This window comes from Canis aureus, chromosome 5 (assembly GCF_053574225.1).
Source record: "Canis aureus isolate CA01 chromosome 5, VMU_Caureus_v.1.0, whole genome shotgun sequence".
Taxonomy (NCBI): domain Eukaryota; kingdom Metazoa; phylum Chordata; class Mammalia; order Carnivora; family Canidae; genus Canis; species Canis aureus.
In genome coordinates this window covers 59,332,656-59,354,057 of record NC_135615.1, presented here as the reverse complement: position 1 = coordinate 59,354,057, position 21,402 = coordinate 59,332,656, and the positions used below count along the sequence as shown (strand labels likewise).

The window sequence follows — 21,402 nt, the reverse complement described above, 5'->3', positions numbered from 1 at the left end:
GGTAAATTGGAAACTCTAACCACATGGATCTGCATTTCCCCCAAGCACTGAGAACACTCTGGACCCTACTCACTGTTTCTCTTGGTCACATTGTTCATTTGGCCTAGGAGATCCCTGACCCCTGCCCGAGGCTCCCTTCCCAAGATGCTTGGGGCAGTTGCCCGGGAATGAGTAGAGACCTAAGAGCAATGCTGGTCCCCACCCCCAAGTGGCTCCCTAGATTGGGGGCCCCTGAGGAGAGGGCAGGGTGGTGTGGTACCTGTTCACTTCAGGAGCCACAGTGATCTGGGCCTGGAGGGATGTAGGCGGACTCAGGGCAGCCTCCTGGATTTCTGGAAAAGAGACCCTCATACTTCAGATCTGGAGCCTCAGAGTGGCCCATTTCTCCCCTGCTAGGAAACTCAAGTCAGAGGCAGAGAAAAGAGGAGAGCTCCAAGGGAGTCAGAAGGCCAAGGCTCCAGCTCAGTTCAGCTAAAGTGTCCCCAGGAACCCAGCCCTCAGCTTCTCTGAGCTTCAGTTTCTTCATCTGTGAAAAGGGGTTGCCAGTCTGTGGATGTGGCAAGGTCCTGAGGGAGAATACACTCCACCCCGCAGCCTGGCCCTGGGCTTCCGGCACTCACCCTGAGGGCCTGGGTCAGCTGCAGCCACTTCCTCCAATGGCTCTTCAGGTGGCTGGAAGGTTCAAACAGGACCACATAAGCCCTCTGTGAGACCAGCCTGGTTCAGGCAGGAACAGCCCCTAAAACCACCTGCATAAGACCCCCTACCCTACAGGACCTAGTAGCTCTGTTCTCACAATCGTCCCCGTAAATCCTGGCAGCTTCACCTTCAGCCTGGGACACTCCCTTCCTCCCAATCCCAGGGGTCCCTCATCCAGGATAGGGCCCTGAGTGCCCCCCACCAAGGTAGGCTCTGGGCCTATCATACTCCCCAGGAAGCTGCCCCACTCCACTGGCCTGAGAATAGGGAGAAATGTTGGAGCAAACTGAGGGGGAGAGGGAGGTGAGAGCCCCCCTACATACCTCCCCCGCAGCCAGAGCTCTTCCTCTCCTCTGGGCCAAACCTTCCATTCTCCTCTAGCAGCTGGGGGGCATTCAGCACCCACCACCTGCCTCTCATCTGCCTCCGAGCTGCAGCTCCTACCACTGCATGCACATATGTGTGTGTACAAACATGCATGTGCACACAGGGATGCTAACATGTGCACACTCACTGTGATATGTAAATGTATGAGCACACATAAATTTCCATATGAGTCCAGATGCATACATGCATAAGTACACATATGTATACATATAGTAACACAGAGATGTGTGTATACACACATGAACAGACACAAAAACAAATGTATCTGCCCACACCTGCATATGTACATGCAAGACTCAAGCACACGTGCATATACATTTGTGTGTGCATGTGTGCCCCACCACACATGCATGTGCATACAGGCACATGCACACATATTCATATATATATGCACATATCCAGATGCACACAAATGCAGATACCTGCAAATATACATACACATATGCACACACATGTACACACATATATTTGCATATATATACAGACACAGATATTTATGTATACACATATGCACATTTATATGCTTAGTCACACAGACATAGACACATACACAGATACACTCACGGACACAAATGTGTATTCATGAACGCATCCTTTCATATGTGCATCAACACATAATCAAATACACACGTAGGCAAACATACAAGCATATGTCTGTACACATACATATGCATGTATACCTGCACACACAAAGTTCTGCATCTGAACACACACATATATGTGCACAGATGTACAAATATGTATGTACATAAACATGCAGACACATGCCAGAGATGTCTGTACACACATACATGCACAAATACACAAACATGTGCATACACAAACACATGAATACATTCACTGACTCAGAAGCATATGCATATACACACTTACATGCTTACAGCATGCCTCACAGGCACATGGAACTACAGACATATCAATGCATGTGTGCACACAAGTGCACATATACGAGTACATGTGTGCACAGAAATCCATGTAAATATGTGTGTTCATGTGTACACGGTTTGCTAGTGCATATGTATGTGCAGACATACCACAAAGGACACAGGGCATGCACGTACATGTACACTTGTGTGCACATGCAAACACTATACACACAAACCCTATACCTGGGTAGTCACTGTTTCCTCAGTGTACCCTGTGCTGCCAAGAACTAGCCTTTCCTCTGCCAGGCACACCCCAGGTCTTCATCTCCCATCACACTGGGCCCAGCCCTCCATGTCTGGGAAGCACTCCCCCTCCACTCTCCGGAGTTAAGATGATTCTCTCTCTCCTCTGAGCTCCCATAGTTCTGTGTGATGAACTTGCTCGGCCCTCCCTGGAAGGTAGAGCTGAGCCCAGTGTTGGAGATCCCTGCATTTCCTCATCACCTCTGTCTTCTGATAGGATGATCTGGCTGGTACTTGTCTGCTGCCCCCCGGGGACAAAGCCTCACTCATCATCATGCTCCCCAGCTCAGGGTACAGGCCTGGCATCAATTAGAAACTAAATCAAATCTATAGAATTGAGCTTCTGAATTAGTTGTCATCATCAGGCCCCTGAATGGATGGGATGCAGAACTGGCAACTGTGGATGTGCTGGAGTCACCCCATGGAAGCTCCTGGGGGACAGCTGACCCAAGCTAGGAATTTGTTCCCTCAGGCTCATTCTCTTACCAGGGAGTCCCCTTGCTCGGCCTCCTCAAGGGCTGTTTCAGGCTCCAGCTCTGGTTCCTGCTTCACCTCTGGCTCTGGCTCTGGCTCTGGGTCTGCGCCTCCCTCCTCCTCTACCTTGGTCTTCTGAGGGGTCCCTGGGGGCTGAGGCAGCACCCTCTGGACCCAGCTCAACATCCCGACACCTGTAGGACACAGAGCCCTTAGGCCTCCCCAGAGTGTGCACCCTTGCTCCTGCCACTTGGGGGCCACTTCTGTGGGTCACACATTTCCCTTTTCTCTCAGTAAATCTTTCAAAACATTTTTTACAAGTGATACCTCCAGGTATTCACTTGATAGAAAAACTCAGGCAAAAAAGAAAAGAAGAGAAAAAAGAAAAGAAATACTCAAGCCAAAAACACATGTATAAAGAGGTTGGTCACCACAGTGTTATACCAAGAGATGAAAAACATCCAAATATTCATCAGTAGGACCCAGATTATTGGAAAATACCTAAATTTTCATCTGTAAGAAGGATACATATTAAATAAATTATAATACATCCAATGATGGAATATTATGGAGCCATAAAAACGTAGATCTATTTGAACTAACATGAAAAGATGTACCTGCTCTGGATTCTAGTCATGACCAAGTCAGGTGAACTCTCTGAGCCTTGGTGTGCTTGTCTGTAAAACAGGGATGTTACAGAACCTATCTTGTGGAGAGGATTGTGAGGATAAAATAACGTGATACAAACGTGACTGGCACACACTGAGAACTTAATAAAGTGCTGGCTGTGACCATTATTTGGTGTCAAGCAAAAACATCAATTTTAGAATATCGTGTATTTAATTTAACGTATTTTTAAAAATACATTATGAACAGCATATGAATGGAAAATATTTTAACATAAATGTTAACCTATTTTCATGATTTAAAAATGTTTAAGATAAAATGATAGTCAAATCCCTTTTCAAGATGTACTGGGGTAGGGATCCCTGGGTAGCGCAGCGGTTTGGCGCCTGCCTTTGGCCCAGGGCACGATCCTAGAGACCCGGGATCGAATCCCACATCAGGCTCCCGGTGCATGGAGCCTGCTTCTCCCTCTGCCTGTGTCTCTGCCTCTCTCTCTCTCTCTCTCTCTGTGACTATCATAAATAAATAAAAATTAAAAAAAAAAGATGTACTGGGGTATTTCAGCCTTACCTTATACAGGTTCAGTTTCTGGCGTCATTTCCCTTCTGGAGACAGTGGGGGGGGGCTCTGCACTCACTACTAAATCCCTATGGACAGGCCTGGCCCAGCGAGCACCACACAGGTCAGTATGTGCAAACTTACACCCTCGAAAGGCTCTTCAAAGGCGATGCCCAACATGATAGAAGGTGTCTCTGTCTCTCCTTTGCCAGAGACCCTGACCCCACGCTGAAAAGGACAGGCAGAGGGCCCAGGATCCCTGCCCCAGTCCCCCAGGCCCCACACCTGCCCTTCTACTCACAGCCCTGACTTCTGTCCCTGCTCTGGCCTCAGCAGTCCAGCTCCCCTAGGAGAGGCCGTGGTGAGGGGCAGACTTCCGGGTGGGAAAATCAGATCCCTGACTCGGCATCCGAAAAGATGACCCTGGGCAGCCCAGGTGGCTCAGCGGTTTAGCGCTGCCTTCGACCCAGGGCCTATCCTGGAGACCCGGGATCAAGTCCCATGTTGGGCTCCCTGCAAGGAGCCTGCTTTTCCCTCTGCCTGTGTCTCTGCCTCTGTTCCTGTGTGTGTGTGTGTGTGTGTATCTCATGAATAAATAAATAAAAAATCTTTAAAAAAAAAAAAAAAAAAAGGTGAACCTGAGCCAGACGTTAGCCCTTCCGGTCTGCCATGTCTTTGTTGGGTTGGGGCGCAGACACAGGGATTTCCAAGCCTGGGAGAGCCAAGACCCTATGTTTAGGATGGTGGATTCCACCGATGTGGCCAACCCCAAATAGCCCCAAGAGCCCAAATGAAGCTAAGTGTCTTTTACCCCAGATCACACTCATCCTCATTGTCCCCACCGGCCACCAGCCTCAGGAAGTTAAGGGCTACCACTTTACAGCTAAGGAAACAGAGGCACGGAGCGATTGGTAGACTTGCCCAAAGTGACACAGTCGGCAAGCAACCAAGCTGAGCCACACTCAGGTCTGCTGAACTCCAGATGCCCCACATCTACTCTCCATGGTATTAATATGTGCTCAGGGCTGGCTGCCGCAGGCCAGTCCTACAGACCCTTTCCCAGTGGGCAGCAGTTCTGTTTGTGTTTCTGAACCTTCTGGAAATGACCAGGGAAGCCCTCCCCACTCCCAATTTTTCTTCTTCCCCCTGACCCAGCCATTTCCTCCGGCAAAGACATATTTGCATGTCCCTGCTGACTCCACAGTGATAAGGGCGGGCAAAGGTGGGAAGGGGGAGCTGAAAGCCCAGGGTAACCATGGTGCTGGGACACCAGCCTTTCAGAATCTTCTGGGAAGCTAGTGAAAACACAGATTCCTCTGCTCCTCTCAACCCTCTGTGGGGCCTGGAATCTGCATGCCACAAGCTGCCTTGAGGATTTGCTAAGGTTTGAGCACCACAGGTGGAGAGGGAAGCTCCAGGTTTCCAGCTTTTCCCTATTCTCCACATCTAAATGCCTCGCTAGAAGGAGAGCATAGGCGTCCCACCAGAGGTCCCACTGAGCCACCACATCATCCTGACTTACTTGCTCAGATGCCGACCACCAGCCAGGAATTGCCTTCTCCCTGTCACTTGCAGCTCATCTCTCAGACACAGGGGGGATTAACTGGCAGCAGCGGGACAGGGGCCGTGTGCAAAGGATTAGCAGGTGCCCAACAGGGGTGGGGAGGTGGCGGTGGAACAGGAGCTCGATGGCCAGGCAGCCAGCAGCAACCCTCCAGGGGCCAACAGGGATCTAGGCCCCAGGGAAGGAGCCCCATGGTGTCACTGGGACACCATGAGTTGCCAGGGGACCTCTCCAGGCTCCAGGGATCCAGTGTCCCACATACTTTGGCCAAGCCACAGAGTGGCCAGTGGGAGAATAAGAGCTTCATGTCTCCACGTGATCCTGGGAGATTCTAGGTGGCAAGGGCTTGTCAACTCTCAATCATCAGTGGCAGGAGGTACCCCAGCCTCCAGCTCCAGAGCCAGGACTCAAGCAGAGTCTCTCTGACCCTGAGTCTTCTGCAACTTCCCAAGGTAGCTGGCATGGGAGAATGTTCTTTCTGCCAGCAAGGCCGAACACCAATGGCAGAGCTCAAGCTGGCCCTGCGCCTCCTCTGTAAATACACCAGGTTGCAGGGGATGAGGGCTCCTCCCATGGTACCTGTGGCCTGCAAGTACCTGTGGCCTGCAAGTTCATGGTACCTGTGAACAGCAAGCTCTTCAGGTCTGCCCGGCCTGCAGGCAATGGCCTATGTCCTCAGTGATAATCACCCTTGCCCCCGGCTTGACAGAGGCCCATGCAGAGATGGCAGCAGGTGGGAACAGGGGAACAGAGACCAGGAGATGTTGAGGGTATAGCTCAGGCAACTGGGTGGCAGATGATGCTATTTACCTAAAAGAGGAAGGCTGGGGCTGCGAGGTAGGGGGAAGAGTTTTGGGGGGCAGGGGAACTCACGAACTCTAGTTTAGTAAGATGTCTGAAGAGACTTCCAAATGGGAATGTGCACTAGGTGGCAGAGTTGTGTGTGTGTGTATGTGTGTGTCTGTGTGTGTCTGTGTGTGTGTGTCTGTGTGTCTGTGCATCTGTCTGGAGTTTGGGAAGATGGAAATGTTGGACCTATTAGCTCAGCAGTAGATGCTGCTTAAAGCCCCAGGACAGATTGAGAACCCCTGGGAAATGCAATGCAGCTAAAGAAGAGAAGGGGACACAGAATCCTGTAGCACATTTTGAGGCTGAGAAGAGGAGGAGGAGCAGGAAGTGAGGGTGCTGCAAGCCAAGGAGAGTGAGGTGCTTGGGAAGGGGTGATTATATGGGACCCTGCATGAGTGAGGCTTGGCCTGTGCCCCTCTCTCTAGGCTGATCAACCTGGAGGCAGCGGAGCCCCTGGAGAGCAGGCAAAGTCAGATGTGCCTGGGGGAAGAGTAAGTGGCTCTAGGGAAAGGAAATGAACATACTTTGGCCGCACACCAGTTTGGATGACCCTCATGTACATGGAGGGAAAGGGGTCAGACTCAAGACTCCAGGGGCCAATATACAAAGCTCAAAAGCTTGTATATTGGGATGGATAAGGGGTGTGTGGGAGCTTCTAGGAGGCAGCAGGGCCCTCCCTGTTTCTTGCTTTCTTTAGCTGACATCAATTTAAAAATTTTTTAAAAACAAATTCCCGAGGTATAATTTATATTTTTAACATTTATATTTTTAACATTGACCGAGCTAGGCAACTTGCACCATCCTGTTTGAGAACATTGTCATCGCCCCGATGAGGCCCTTTATGCTTGATGGGCATCACTCCCATCCTCAGCCACAGCTCTAGACAGCTGCCAATCTGCACCACCCCCCAGATTGGCCTTTTCTGGACATTTTATATAAATGGATCATACAACATGTGTAGTGTTTTTTGTGTCTGATTTCTTTCATTCAGCATAACGTTTTTGAGGATCACCCACAGGGTACCATGTATTAGTACTTCATTCTTTTCAATTCCTGAGTAACCCATGGAAGAGATATACCACAGTCTGTTTCTCTACTCACCAGTCAATGGCCACTTGGGTTGTTCCCACCTACTGGCTATTTGAAATAATTGGCATGAACATTCACATGCCAGTCTTTGTGTGGACATTTTCAGTTCTCTTGGGAAGATTCCTAGGGGTAAAATTGCTGTGTTGTGTAGTAATTTTATGTGTCAGGTTTTAAGAAACTGCTAATCTGTTTTGCAAAGTAGTACCTCTTGTCTTGGTCTGAACTCACTTTATAAATTATTAGTTACACTATATACTTATGCACTTGCTGCATTTGTTGTATTTTATAACTTTTAAAGAACCAAAAACAAATTGGGAGTGGGGTGGTGAACAGAGGCAATCCTGGGAAACTTTTCTCTAAGGGGTGGGGCTTGAGGATGCTGTCTGGAGCTGCATGCAGTCCTGGAGGTAGAGCCCCTAGGAAGCCAGATCCTGGGTGACCCTCACAAGGGGCATCTTCCAGGACCCAGCAGCCTCAGTACCTGGGCAGGTGTCTGCGGAGCATATACCGATACAGGCAAATAAGCTAGACTTTCCCCAGGGTCTCTTCACCCTTGGGGTCCATTGCCAATAATTGTGACTGGGGTGGTTGGCAGGTCCCAGGGCTTTCGTGCCGGGCTTAGGCACTCATGACCTCTCTTTCCTAAGAAGGAGGGAGGGAGGCTCTAGGCCTGCAAGGGGCCAGAGCTAGGATATCACCTGTTAATCCCTAGCCTGCTGAGGCCACCACTCTCTCTGATCCCTTTATGCTGACCCTGGATACTGACCACTGCTAATCACCACCCCTGGAGACCCAAGAGCTGGCAGGCAGGGCAGTACCCTCTGCTCTCAAGTCTGCAGGAGGGCTCACGGTCACCCTGCATGCCAGGGCCTAGGATCTTGCCTGACATAGAGCCATGTGAGGCCCTGAGAGAGATAGCGACTAGCCCGGGATCACACAGGACTCGCCCTGGCAGGGCCACCTCCAGGGAGGCCTGCTTCCTGTCTGACATTTTTCAACACACCCGGCTTGAGCTAAGGCCTAGAAGACAGCAACCTTCAGGAAAGCCGAAAGTGGGAGCCAGTGCACAACACCCCAGGTAGCTGGCTCCTCTCCTGGGAGCCTACCGTTGTCAGGGTTGCCGAGGAAGAGGAGGCGCCCTCACAATCAGGTGGCAATGGGCATTGTCTCTCTGCAGAATGTTCCTTTATTCTCCTACTGTATGAGGTGCTGGGGCCAGCCCATCTCCCTGCCTCTTCTCCCCACTGAGCAGTTGGAAGAGCAGAGAACCCTCACAGACCTGTGCACCTGCAGACCAGGTAGCCACCGTCGGAGGGTGAGGAGCAAGGAGTCCTTTGTGTCCTCTTGTCCCTGCCCCACTTCCCGTCCCCCCCAGGCAGGCCCGCACCCTAAGACAGCTTCCCCAGGGCCAGTCACCTTGCCCTCTCCCTGCTCTTCCACCATCTGAGGTCCTCGCTCCTCCCATCCACCTACCACTCACCTCCGTCTCACACGTCTAACTGGGTCAGGCAGAAAGCAAGCTGACTCAACACATTATCACTGAAGTTTCAATGACTGAAAAGCCATGGGAATAGCCACTCTTTAAAGGGAAGCGCTGAGTAACCAGCAATGTTTTCCTAGTCCCTATCTCTCATGCCTCGCCCCTGATTTAAAACTTTCCTATGCCTCCCTGTAGAATTTTGAGTAAATGCCAGATACTTTAGCTAAGGCCAGAAGTCCATAATTAGCTACCCAGAGGCAAACTGAGCTAAATCCTGAAAGCACTTGCTGTTCACGAATTAAGAATAGACTCCTATGCATCCTCTTTTAGACCATCCCCAACCACATAGCCCCTGTACTGACCCATCAGAGCCCTTAGCACATCGTGTGTGCACGGGTGGGCGTGAGTCTGAATGCCCCCAACACCACATGGGAGCCCCCAGCTCTGGGTAGTCGTGTTGGACAAGAAAACAAATCTGCAGGGCCAGGGTTGTGCTACCCTATAGAAGGGTGTTGGGTCGGGGTGTCTCTGCTCCCCAGCCATGGCCCGCATCATCGACCTGGTGCCCTGGGATGACGGCTCCACGCACATGTATGCCTCCCCGGCCATTCTGCTGCCTGTGGAGCGGACACGCAACCAGTTGGCCGGCGTGAAGCAGCAGCTCTACCACCCGGCCCTGCCCAGCCTGGGCCGCATGGACATGGACTCGGTCAGGGCCTGCCTTTCCGACGAGCACTGCCAGTCCACCACCTACTGCCGCAAAGGTCAAGCCACCTGGCTGCCTCTGGGCCTTGGGGGAAGGGGTGGGTGGTTTCGGGGGAGAGCCCTGGTGGAGGGAACACCCGGAAGCACGGTGGGGGGGTGAGGGGTTAGGGAGGTGGGAGAGGGGACCTGCCCAGGCCTGAGCCTCTGCTTTCTTATTAGGAAAATGGGATAACAGGGCCTGCCTCATATTATGGTGAGATTGAAACAAGCTAAGAGAATAGGGGACAGGAGGGGAAAATAAAACGAGATAAAATCATAGAAGGAGACAAACCATAAGAGACTCTTAATCGTAGGAAACACACTGAGGGTTGGTGGAGGGGAGGGTGTGATGGAATGAGCACTGGGTGTTACATACAACCAACGAATCACTGACCTCTACATCTGAAACTAATAATATACTATATGTTAATTAATTGAATTTAAATTTAAAAATAAACAAGCTAAGAGAAGCACTTAAAGTTGTGCCAAGCATATAGTACCTGCTCAACAATACTATAATGGTGGTTACTCTTGGAGAGAGTAGTGTGAAGTCAGTAGTCGGGGTGCTAGGGATGATCATAAAGTGATAGTGAGGTCTTCTGTCCAATGTGCTGTCTGTGTGGAAAGGGAAGAGAAAGACCCTCCTCACACTTGCCATGAATGAGCTGTGGACAGGAGAGAAGAGCCTTTGGGATGAAAAGGCTGCATGCACCCGAGGAAGAGCCCTTCGTCGATTGAGGAGCTTGGGTGCAGAGGTGGAGGTGCCTGTGAGTGAATGAATGAATGGATGGATGGGTGAATGAATACACTTTCATTTTCAGCACATTTATTAAGCACTTGCTTTGTGCCTGATGTTCCTGGGGAAGCAGGGAAACAAAGGTATCCTAGCTAGAGGGGTCAGTGTGGGTGGGGGGGGGGCCTGGAAGGCAAAACCTGCCCCAGGTGTTGGGGGACCTTGAGGGGTTTGGTAGGGCCAAAGGACAAGTTTGGAGTGGCAGCAAGAGCCAGGGCTGGGGATGAGGGAACTGTTGCTAAGCTCAGAGGCCTGGACCTTGGAGGCACAGGGGAAGTTCTGAAGACTTGAAGTAGGAATGAGGTCTGAGCAATCTGGGGGTGGAGAGGTAGAGGATGGCCCAAAGGGACCAAAGATGAATGGGGGCTGGGTAGTATGACAGGGAGCAACCACAGTCTTCAGGAAGGAGTGACAGTGTGTTGGCCACTGGAGAGGGCTCGGGAAGGTATTTAGGAGATAAAGATAGGATTTGGTAGCAGCGTGGATGAGGGGCAAGAGTAGGACGTCTGGAACCATACCCAGGTTCCAGCTCAGGTGACAAATGCGGCAAATGTATCATAGACTGCTGGAGTTCTCTAGAGGTCCCATGCAGAGCCCTGGGGGGCCAGCATGGGAAGTGCTGGAGGTGGGTGGGGAAGCAGTGAGGAGGGAGGGATGAAAGGTGAAGTGGAGCCCCCACACCTGGCCCTCTAAGGGGGAACAGCCACGGGGCTCCCGCTAACTGCTGTGTGGGAAGGCTCAGCACGTTTCTTCCAATTTCCTGGCTTCTCTTGGAAGTCAGGAATCTAGATTTCTAGGGAAAGCTCTTGATTTAAATATGTATTTTATTGCAAGCATATGCTTTTTAAGAAAGTGATAGAGGAAAAATAAATAAATAAATAAATAGTAATAGGGTGGCTCAGTCAGTTAAGTGTCTGCCTTCGGCTCAAGTCATGATCTCAGGGTCCTGGGATCGAGTCCTGAGTCAGGCTCCCTGCTCAACAGGGAGTCTGCTTCTCCCTTTCCCTCTGCCCCCCACCCCCTGCACTCGTGCTCTTCCTCTCTCAAATAAACAAAATCCTTTTAAAAAGTAATAGAGTCACAGGTTCAAAATTCAAAATGTTGTAACAATGTACATCTCCCTCCACAGCAACCCACCTGTGCTTACAGGTAACCACCGTTTCTAACATACCCTTCTACTATTTACTAATGTGAATACAAACATATATTCTTTTGCTCCCCAACTTTTTGTTATCAATATGTTCCAACATAGAGAAAAGTTGAAAGGATAATATTATGGACACCCAGTGCCTTCTACCTTCTCCAGTTAATCTATTACTTTATTTGGTTCATCTCTCTCTCTCACACACACACACACACACACACACTCACACACACTTCAGCAAGCAGTTCCCAGTGACGACAACCTCCTATATGACATAATACCATTTTCACATCTAAGAAAGTTAACAATAATAGCACCTACTCTTTGCTCCATATTAAAATGTCCCAAATGACTACTAAAGATGTCTTATAGCTTTAAAATCTTTCTGGAACCAGGCTGCAATCTAGGATTGTGCACTGCAACTGGTGGTTATGTATCTTTTGTGGTCTGAAATAGTCCACCCACTTTCCATTTTTCCCTAATATCGACTTCTTTAGAGTTCAAAACAGTTATGTTGTATACAGTCCTACATTGTGAATTTGAGTGATTGTTTCCTTACAATGCTGTTTACCATAATTGTTTTCTGTAAACTAGAAACTAGGTGTACAGGCTTGGTTAGCCAGGCAAAACATTGCTGGCCAGAATCTTGCACAGGTGACGGATGCCATGTTTGCCCTAATGCTTCAGCAGGAGACAGGTAATGCTATTAGCCCACTATTCATGATGCAAAGTTTGATGACTTGGTTAAGGTGGTGACCTGAATGTATATTCTTCTCTGCCTCCATCATCTCAGTTTTAGGCTTTCAAGCAAAAGATAGCATACAGCATATATTCTCATGCATATTGGAGGGTCTCGTATAGAGAACTTCCTCTATTTTAAGTAGCTGCCTAGTAAGGAGGTATCATAGGGTATTTAATGAGTCCTTTAATGACAGACACTTGAGCTGTTTCATCATTCTCTGCTACAAACAATGCTGAAATGGGCAGATCTTTTACCCACATCATTTGCCAGTCATACACCTGTAATGTGGGATAAATTCCCAGAAGTAGGATTATTAAGTCCAAAGGTATATGAATTTAAACTCACATACTCCTGATAGATAATGCCAGTTGCTTTCCATAGGCTGGAATCAATTTATACTTCCTCTGGCAATGTTAGGGCAGTGTCACTGTTTCCGATAACTGCACTAACTTTTGGATTGTTTCCAATCTGATAGGCAAATACTGGCATCTTAATGTAGTTTGAATATGCATTCATCTTATTGTGAATGAGGCTGAGTGTCTTTTCACATGTTTTAGGGACCATCTGCACTCCTTGTGTTTGTGTGTGAACCACCTATGCATATGGCTTGCTCATTTTTCTTTTCTTGTCTCAATTTCTAGCAATTCTTAGGGCAATTGCTCCATCTGTAAACTAAATGGGAATATTTTTTTCCCCATTTGTCCCTTGATTCTTGTCAGTTTTGCTGAGCAGAAGTTTATGTTTATGTAGTCAAAGTCATCAATCTTTCCTTTTTGGCTATTGGATTGTGGGTGAGTTGGTATGGCCTTCCCCACCCCAAGGTTATAAGGGAATTTACATGTTTTCCTCTAGTACTTTCATGGTTTCATTCTTTTACATTGAAATCTTTGAACTACTTGGAGTTTATCTGTTGTAAAAGTAAAAATCTAGGGACACCTGGGTGGCTCAGCAGTTGAGTGTCTGCTTTCGGCTCAGGGCGTGATCCCAGAGTTCTCCTGCTTCTCCCTCTGTCTATGTCTCTGCCTCTCTCTCTGTGTCTCTCATGAATAAATAAAATCTTTTTTAAAAAAAGTAAAATCTAATCTTGGTTTTTTTTTTTTTTAAGTTGTCAAAAACTCCCAAAAACTTTTGAAGCAGTGTGGGCCAAAGATCTCCTGAATGGGTGCACAACGGGCTGGTGGAGGAGACATCTCTTCTTTCTCTTTTTCAGATGATTTTGACAATGCCCACTTCACACTTTTGGGTGTCCCCAACAAACCCCTGCATTGCTTGGTAAGTGTCCTTTGCTCCTGGACCTCCCTGGATTTGCTCAGGAAAGAGGATGTGAAGGTCCTGCCTGCGCCCAGCCCCAGAGTACCTCGGGTTCTTCAGCCGCCTGCTTGGGCCCCTTCCCCCTTTCCCATGTCCTTTAGGGGGCTTCTCCGGCTCTGGGCCAGGCACCTAGGTCAGACAGGCCAAGATGTCAGTTGCGGTCTATAGGATGGACTGGATCGCCCCCCCCCCCCCATCGCCCCAATCCCGCCCCCCCTCCGGCCAAGCTTCTGCACCTACCCACGCGTTCCTGACTCCCATGGCCCCGGCAGGACATCACGGCGACCGGCCAGAAACTCCGCAACAGGTACCGCGAGGGAAAGCTGGTACCCATTGCTCCAGGCATCAACCGGCCGGACTGGCCCCGCTTCACACGCGCCATTGAGGACTGGTCCCGCTTCGTGTCCGCCGCCGGCGAGTTCAAGCTGCCCTGCCCGAGCAGGAAGGGTCAGTCTCCTGGGCCCGGAGGACGCCCTCGGGGAGGGGCTGGGGCCGACCCGGAGCTCCAACTGCGGCGGGGGGCATCGGGTGGGCTGCGACAAGGACCGCGGGGAGGCGGAGGAGCAGCTGGGGCGCGTGGAGCGGGCAGGACCGCGATGGGAAGAGGGACAAAGAGATGGGGCTCGTCCTGGGGAGGGGGCAGGGGCCAGGTCCCGCCAGAGGGAGCCCCTGGGGAGGAGGCCGAGCGCGGGGCGCGTTCCGTACGGGGGGAGCAGGGTCGCGGGGCGCGGCGGTCCCGGCGGGGCAGTGGAGGCGGGACTGGCTCGCCCACAGGTGTGGGCGTGGTTGGGCCGGGGGCGGGCCTAGTAGGGCGGGGGCGGGGCGGGGCGGGGCGGGGGCGGGGCTGGCTGGGCGCTGGAGGCTGGCGGGCCCCCCGCAGGCGAGAGTTTCAGCGGCTACGCGGTGCGGTACTTGAAGCCGGAGGTGACCCAGAACTGGCGGGTAAGGAAGATCTGCGCGCTGACCTGGCCCTGGGGACCAGGAGGTGGGGGAGGAGAGGCCAGCACGCGGAGCGGGGTAGGGGAGAGGTCACCCAGAGCAGAGTTTTCCAGGCCCCAGGGCCAAGATCTCTGGCAGAGAGGGCTGTGGGGGCCGGGGAGGGGGCCAGTGTCCCCCTCGGCTCACTGCCCCCCCCCATTTCTCTGGCCCGCGCCAGTACTGTCTCAACCAGAACCCCAGCCTGGACCGCTACGGACAGAAGCCCCTGCCTTTTGACTCCCTGTAAGTGACACCACAAGCCCTGGAACCCCATACCTGGAGGAGGGAGGATGAGGGCTTGGCCACTTTCCTCAGAGCACATTTAGGGACCCTTGAATATGTGAGACCCGGGAAAACTGCTTGGTTCCAATACACCACAAGAAAACAGCAGTTTCAAAATGGATAGATGTTTAATTCTCATCAAACGGTGCACCCTGTCGTCCAGTCCCTGGCAACCCCACCCTTTCGGAGTAGAGGCCTTAGGTGGGACAAGAGTGGAATGTAATCCTCCCGGTGGGATGGCGCCTCCCGAGATGGGAATGAGGTTCCCGGAGAGGGTCGCCCCCACCTCGGGCTCACCTTCCTCTTCTTCCACAGGAACGCTTTCCGACGCTTTGGCTCAATCTACAGGTAGGGGAATGACCCCGCCCGGCTCCACACCCAGCCACTCCCCGAGGGGCGGTGCCCAGATAGCCTCCGGCTCAGGCCATTCTCAGACCCCTCTCCACTCCACTTCACCCAAGGATTGGTACCTCCTGGGTGATATGGGGGTGCCAAGCTGCTTCCCTCCAGAGAGATCTGCACTTGCCCAAGGTGTGGCCTACTGAGAGATGGGAGCAGAATGCATGTCCCACCCAATTTGGCTCAGGCTGGGCCAAAAGGAGAGGGCTTACCGGGTGGAGATCAGGGGCCAGAGAAGTAAACAGACATATAAGAAACATGATAGAGAGAACTTAGAGTCCACCTTCCAGAATGGGGGTAGGTGGGAGAGGCTGAGGCTCCTGTTCCCAGCAGGACAGTGCAAGATGTTAGGCATCTTGGTCATTTGGCCATCTCCCACCTACCTAGCCCTCTTTCCTGCACCACAGCAGTACCACCTTCCTTGGTGTCACCCAAAGTACCAGTACACCCAAGTACACCAGGCCTTTGCCGGTGCTGTATCAGGGCCTAGATGATCCTTCCTTCTCTGCCTGGAAATTTCCTCCTCACTCTTGAAAGCCCAGCCTAGATGTGCCATCCTCCTTCAAGCCTTCCCTGCCCCTCTGCCCCTCCCCTGCAGCTCAAACCCTCAAGGTTGGCCACCACAGGTGCATCCCTATCTGATAAGCATGCAGAGTATTGCGTTATAGTTACCGATGGAAAGCTTACCTTCTCGAACCCACCCTGTGCACACACAGGGGAACACTTTCTGATATTTTACTATGATATAATGCCTGCCAGAGTAAGTGCACTAAAAGTTTGAAAAATGAGTAAAGCAGGGCAGGACTGGGGATCAATGAGAAACAAAGATGAGGCAAACTGGAAGGGGAGGGGACTTGAGAGTCAAGCAGAGTCTCAGAAATTATATAAATAAAATGAAATAGGGAGCTGTTGAAGGCTCTTGAGCCAGGAGAGGCAGGATAGAAGCTGTGTTTTCGGAGCCTTGAGGACAGGAAGATGGGGTGGGGGGCAGGCCTGCAGAAGGACAGCCTGATTTTCCCCAGGACACCCTGGAGGCCCCTGCATCAGCCCTCCTTCTTTCCACAGCCGTGTCAACTACCAGATCCCTTGGCATTAATCTGTGAAAAGGAAGCCAAGCTTCAGGCTGCTGGACTATGTCATCTCAGTTTCTCCAGCAGGACAGAGGGTATATGGTGGCATCACTCATCTCCCTAAGAGTTCAGCCTGACTGGAAATAAACCTAGTAATAATAAGCCAGGCCCATGTCTATGTGTGTGTGTGCGTGCACACATGTGTTGCAGGGACTGGGAAAGGATGATAGTATCTTACCTGTACCTGCCCCCTGCCAACTCCTGGAGGACAGTACAGAGGCTAGAAAAAGATGTCTCATGACCCCAAGTAGAGATCCAGGGTCTGCGCCCCAAGACTCAACTGGGAGTGAGGTGTAGAGGCAGCCTGGGAATTGCATTTCCCCTGTGCCCTTGTTCACTGCTTGCAGCCCCACAACCAAGCCCCCTCCACCTCAGGCTCTGAACTTGGTCCCTAAAGAGAAAAGAAGAAGTTTGAAAGGGATTTTAGATACCTCTCTCAGAAGCTTTCAGCAGACCAGTATAATCTGGGGGGCTTCCCTCGGCCTGGCAGGCTCTGGGGAGCTAGATGCATCTCTGGGCATGGAGCAAGAGTTGTCTATTCTATCCACATAGCTTCAGGACTAGCCCTTACATCTGTCCACTGCACTACAGAAAGGAATGTATGATGCATGATGTCCTGGAGACAGCCATCGGCACTCCTGGGCCAGGTCCAGAATGATGCCACTCAAAGGGCTAAGGAAGAGTTTCTCTGGCATGGTTGGGGGATTAGAGAGCCAGGATCAATGGATAGCTCCCAGACTTTCCAGACATCCCACCTGCATCCTGCTTGTGGGCAGTCTGCAAAGACATATAGCCACCAAGCTCTATGACTATTTGGACAAGACCCCTGCTGCTAGGATCTGGGGCCTCAGGGATCCACGAACCTTTGGAAATTATGAGCAACACTGTGTGTCCTGGGGCACCTCGGTGGCTCAGTGATTGAGCCTTTGGCTCAGGCCATGAGCCTGGGGTCCTGGGATCAAGTTCTGCATCGGGTTCCCTGCAGGAAGCCTGTTTCTCCCTCTGCCTATGTCTCTCCTCTCTGTGTGTCTCATAAATAAATAAAATCTTTATTAAAAAAATGAAACTTGTCCCCCACACACATACACACACATACACACATACAATTTCCCCATGGAGAGGCTCCTTTTCATCTGATTCTCAGGATAGTCTGTGCCCACAAAGGTTAGGAAACCCTGACTTATACCCTCCCCAGCCCCTTCCACTAATATTTACTGAGCAACTACTGTATGCAAGCCAGGTCTCCGGTGGAAGGGATTTGAAGAACAATACTATCCTTTTATTTATGGACTCTATGTTACACTATTCAGAATACATTGTCATGTGACTCATTATCACTTTTTGGCTGTAAGCCCCATAAAAACTCTGAAAAGTGACCAGAATGAATGCTATCCTATATCACAGATAAGAAAATTGAGGCCCAGATTGGGAAGTAGTTCACTTCAGCCAAACCCACAACTCAGGACTCAAAGCAAGTCCTGGCACTTGACACAATGGTCACTTATAGTTTATACTCAACATTGTAGAATAAATTATTTCCCAGAATGGGAGGTCTTTTGTTTCTCGGGTAAAAAAACAAGGAGGTGAATTATATTATTGTCATCTGAAAATGCAGAGAGAGCCTGCCTTACAGACTCTAGGCTGATTTTAATTTCTTTTAGGGGTGGAGGTGATGGTTACTATCCTTATACTGAGGCGAGGGACCAGGGTGTCTGTCTCTGTCCTCAAGTGTGGGATTCTGCTGACAATAGAGCAGAAGCTTGGGGGCGTGGGATGCCTGGGTTGCTCAGCGGTAGAGTGTCTGCCTTTGGCTCAGGACGTGATCCCGGGGTCCTGGGATCAAGTCCCACATCGGGCTCCCTGCATGGAGCCTGCTCCTCCCTCTGCCTGTGTCTCTGCCTCTCTCTCTCTCTCTCTCTCTCTCTCTCTCTCTCATGAATAAATAAATAAAATCTTTTAAAAAAAAAGAAGAAGAAGAAGAAGCATTGGGGGCAGAGCAGACAGGTAAACAGATCACGGAAACCCTTCTCCTTTGGGGGCCTATTGGGAAGGTACTCAGCCTCCTGCCATTTCATGCAGGAAGAAACCCTTTCGTCCCAGCCCAGTGGGCGGTCCACCAGGCTTGAACCTTGGGAAGCCACTGACAGAACCCGTTGGGGTGCCAGAGCCACACTCTGCAAACCTGAGTGCCTCCTCCAACACAACAGCTCAGAGAAAAGAATTGCCCAAGGCTCACATCATGGCAGGGATGCTGGAGTCCTGGCCCCTGTGGGACTGGGGACAGCCAAAGAGCACACTTCAGTATGCCAGAGGGAATCAAGTGCCTGGGAGCTTTTTCCTGGCCCTGCCTTCTTGACACCGAATGACAGGGCAAGGCCCTCCAGGAATTTGGCCCAGCAGACATTTGAGGTCTTGCCTGGCCCCATGCTGGCTTCAGGAAGGACACGGACCAGATGCCATCCCTGCCTGGGAGGTGCTTCCAGTCCAGGAAGAGGAAGGCAGGCCACGCTGATTCAAATATGAAAGTGAAAGGTGAGAATATGGGTGACCACGTTCCTCAAACCCGAGACACTGTGAATGGTAACCTGCACCAGCAATTTAATTGGGTTCTTGTGACCAGTTGTACATTGAATCCTGATTCCACAGACCTAAAAATGTGTGCCCAAGAATAAAGGAAATGCAGAGTAGATGAGTGTTAATAAGGCTTATTAAGTACTCACTTTTTCTTGTTATTTTTAAGTAATCTCTATACCCAACATGGGGCTCGAACTCAAGACCCCAAGATCAAGAGTCACATACTCTTTCAACTGAGCCAGCCAGGCACCCCTGCACTTTATATTTTTTTCAGCCAAGGTAATGTATTAAGCATTTTACAGACACCGTGAGGTGGATAATTTCAGACCCCTTTTATGGATGATGAAATGGACTCAGGGAGGTTAAGTGACTGGCCCAAGGTCATACTGCTGGTGATTGGAGAGCTGGGAATTGAAGCCAGCCTACCTGACCCTTGAGCTTGCAGCCACCACATTCCACTGGCTTCCAGCTGTGAGAGAGATTCGAGTCAAGAGTGGAGAGGAAACCAGATGGGGCTTCCTGGGGATAGGGACATGGAGGCCAAGAGATCAAACTGGAGGCCAAGAGATTGGCAGAAGCCCCATTCCCACCAAGCCTGGGCCACTGTTTCCTGGCCTCGGAGTCCCCTCAGCCTCAGGAGCTCTTGACTCATCATAAATAGATCACATTAGAAATCCTCCCTATGGCCCACTACCTTGGGAACAGTCCAGCCTCCATGGGCTCACCCACAGGTCTTCCCGGTCAGTCACCCAGTCCACTTCCTTGGCCCTGAGCCTCAATGTATTCCCCCAACGCAAACCTCACCATCCGCCTCCTTGCTGTTCTGAACACCCAGGCTCTTGTCTGCCTCCCCACCTTTGTTCAAAGCCTTCCTCCCACCAGAAATACTTTCCTCATCTATTCCTACCCAAATCCTGCCACTTCTTCCAGAAAGTCCTCTCTCAAGCACTCCCTTCTCCTCCCCCCACCGATTTTCCCCAGGCCTACAGAACAATTCCTAGCCTCTGGCCCACAGTTGTCTCTAAGGAAATACTGCACTTGGAGGCTCTTTTTTATCTCTTTGAGTGAACAGCAGGGCTCAAGAATGGGGCCTGAGACCACCCAGAACCAACACACAGATCTAGACTAAATGAAACAACTTCTACAAAGCAATGGCTATGTTTGTTACAAAGTAACACACGAAACACACCCAGGGCCTGGGGCTGGCAATGGGGATGGATCAGGGGTGGGGTGAGGGTCAGGGAGGACTCACATGTAATATTTTGTGCTACAAATCAGAAGCTCTGACCTTTCTAACCCTACCTTTTGATACATGAAAACTTCAATGCTCTCTCCTCTGAAGTTTTAGCTGCGAGCCCTGCAGTACCAGCCCTTGGGGAACAAAGGCGGGAATGCAGATTTAGGTTGGAGATGCACACACAGGGAAAAGGGAGACCCTGCGGGTGCCCCCCAATCTCCACCCCTCTCCTCAACCTCCTTCTCAGGGCCCTGAGGGGGATCGGGCATACTGGGCCTCGGAGTCTTTGTAGATTTGTGAAAATCAATGCGGCCAAAGCTTTTCCTGGAGGCCTGAGCCTCAAGGAACAAAGAAAGCACCCGTTTGAGGATGGGTTGTGGAGCTTATCACCAGCAGAGCCTGGCCCAGGCTGGGAGGCCCTGGGCAGATGTCCAAGGCCTGGGCAGCCCATGGTCTTCTTGTCTGTGGCCTGCTCTGGAGGCAGGAAGGAGGCAGGGAGGTAGAAGCGAGGATGGAGGGCTGGAGACAGAAGACTCCCAAAGGCGTCTAAGGAGGAGGTCTAGGCTCTTTACAAAGCTGCCTCTGCACAGATGGGAGACAGAGCACGGCTGCTTTAATCCCTCAAGGAATCCAGGGCCCACCAGAGGGCTGGCCGCCCCCTCTGCCAGCCGGTGAAGTGCGCTCTTGCTCCCTATGCCAGACCGCGTGCCGGCACGGGTCCCAGCCCTTGTGCCCAGCTTCCCGACCCGCAAAGAGTGGGGTGGAACCAGAGCCCCAGACTTCAGCGGCCGGAGCTGGAGGCCTGTGAGGTTCAGACCCAAGGGCTGTCCCGTTTCCCTCTGTCTGTTCCCACCGGGCCAGCCCCCGAAATTGCAGGCATCTTTTGTCACCAACTACGTGGCTTTGGGCAGCCCCAGGGCTTCTAAAGGGTCAGCCGGAAGGGAATACTCAGGTCTGCCCTGCCCGTCTCCTGGAGATGGTATGAGGCTCTGACCAGCTGGTGGATGGGAAAGGTCTTATGCATAGGGTGTCAGGGTGGGGTGGGGAGAGCCCTGACTGTCAGAGGGAAGAGTTAGGCCGGCTCCCTCCCACTTTCAACCTCTGATAGTTCTGCTCTCCCGAGTGGCCACTACCTGCCAAACCCTTCACACAGGCCATTTCACTATGCCCTC

At 51.2% G+C, this 21,402-nt stretch overlaps 2 protein-coding genes across 5 annotated transcripts in view; one reads left to right on the top strand and one right to left on the bottom strand.

Moving 5' to 3' along the window:
* Positions 1-7,534, bottom strand: part of CNGB1 (cyclic nucleotide gated channel subunit beta 1) — a 69,263-nt gene extending 61,729 nt beyond the window's left edge. The window contains exons 1-4 of the mRNA XM_077898282.1: positions 7,429-7,534; positions 2,742-2,923; positions 621-672; positions 260-332 (exon numbers count right to left, since the gene is read on the bottom strand). Coding sequence (XP_077754408.1) covers positions 260-332; positions 621-672; positions 2,742-2,923; positions 7,429-7,516 — 395 coding nt within the window. The 5' untranslated portion in view covers positions 7,517-7,534. The remainder of the gene's footprint in view (positions 1-259; positions 333-620; positions 673-2,741; positions 2,924-7,428) is intronic.
* Positions 7,535-8,601: 1,067 nt separating this feature from the next.
* Positions 8,602-16,521, top strand: SPMIP8 (sperm microtubule inner protein 8). 4 transcript variants are annotated; one of them, XM_077898279.1, is made up of 8 exons: positions 8,602-8,714; positions 9,436-9,660; positions 13,530-13,591; positions 13,903-14,077; positions 14,511-14,572; positions 14,787-14,851; positions 15,206-15,238; positions 16,355-16,521. In XM_077898279.1, exons 1-8 carry the CDS (start codon positions 8,618-8,620, stop codon positions 16,383-16,385), a joined length of 750 nt encoding a protein of 249 aa, XP_077754405.1. In that variant the 5' UTR covers positions 8,602-8,617; the 3' UTR covers positions 16,386-16,521. The 4 variants fall into 4 exon arrangements, with proteins under 4 accessions (XP_077754405.1, XP_077754404.1, XP_077754406.1 ...); XM_077898278.1 differs by having other exon boundaries at positions 9,436-9,699; XM_077898280.1 differs by having other exon boundaries at positions 8,602-8,731; positions 9,436-9,699.
* Positions 16,522-21,402: the final 4,881 nt, after the last annotated feature.

Bases quoted from the DNA above. Each gene is read 5' to 3' on its own strand.
- SPMIP8 (XM_077898278.1), top strand. From the start codon at position 8,618: ATGAGGTGCTGGGGCCAGCCCATCTCCCTGCCTCTTCTCCCCACTGAG. The intron at 9,700-13,529 runs GTGGGTGGTTTC...TCTCTTTTTCAG, and splicing joins TCTGGGCCTTGGGGGAAGGG to ATGATTTTGACAATGCCCAC. The intron at 14,573-14,786 runs GTAAGGAAGATC...GGCCCGCGCCAG, and splicing joins AGGTGACCCAGAACTGGCGG to TACTGTCTCAACCAGAACCC.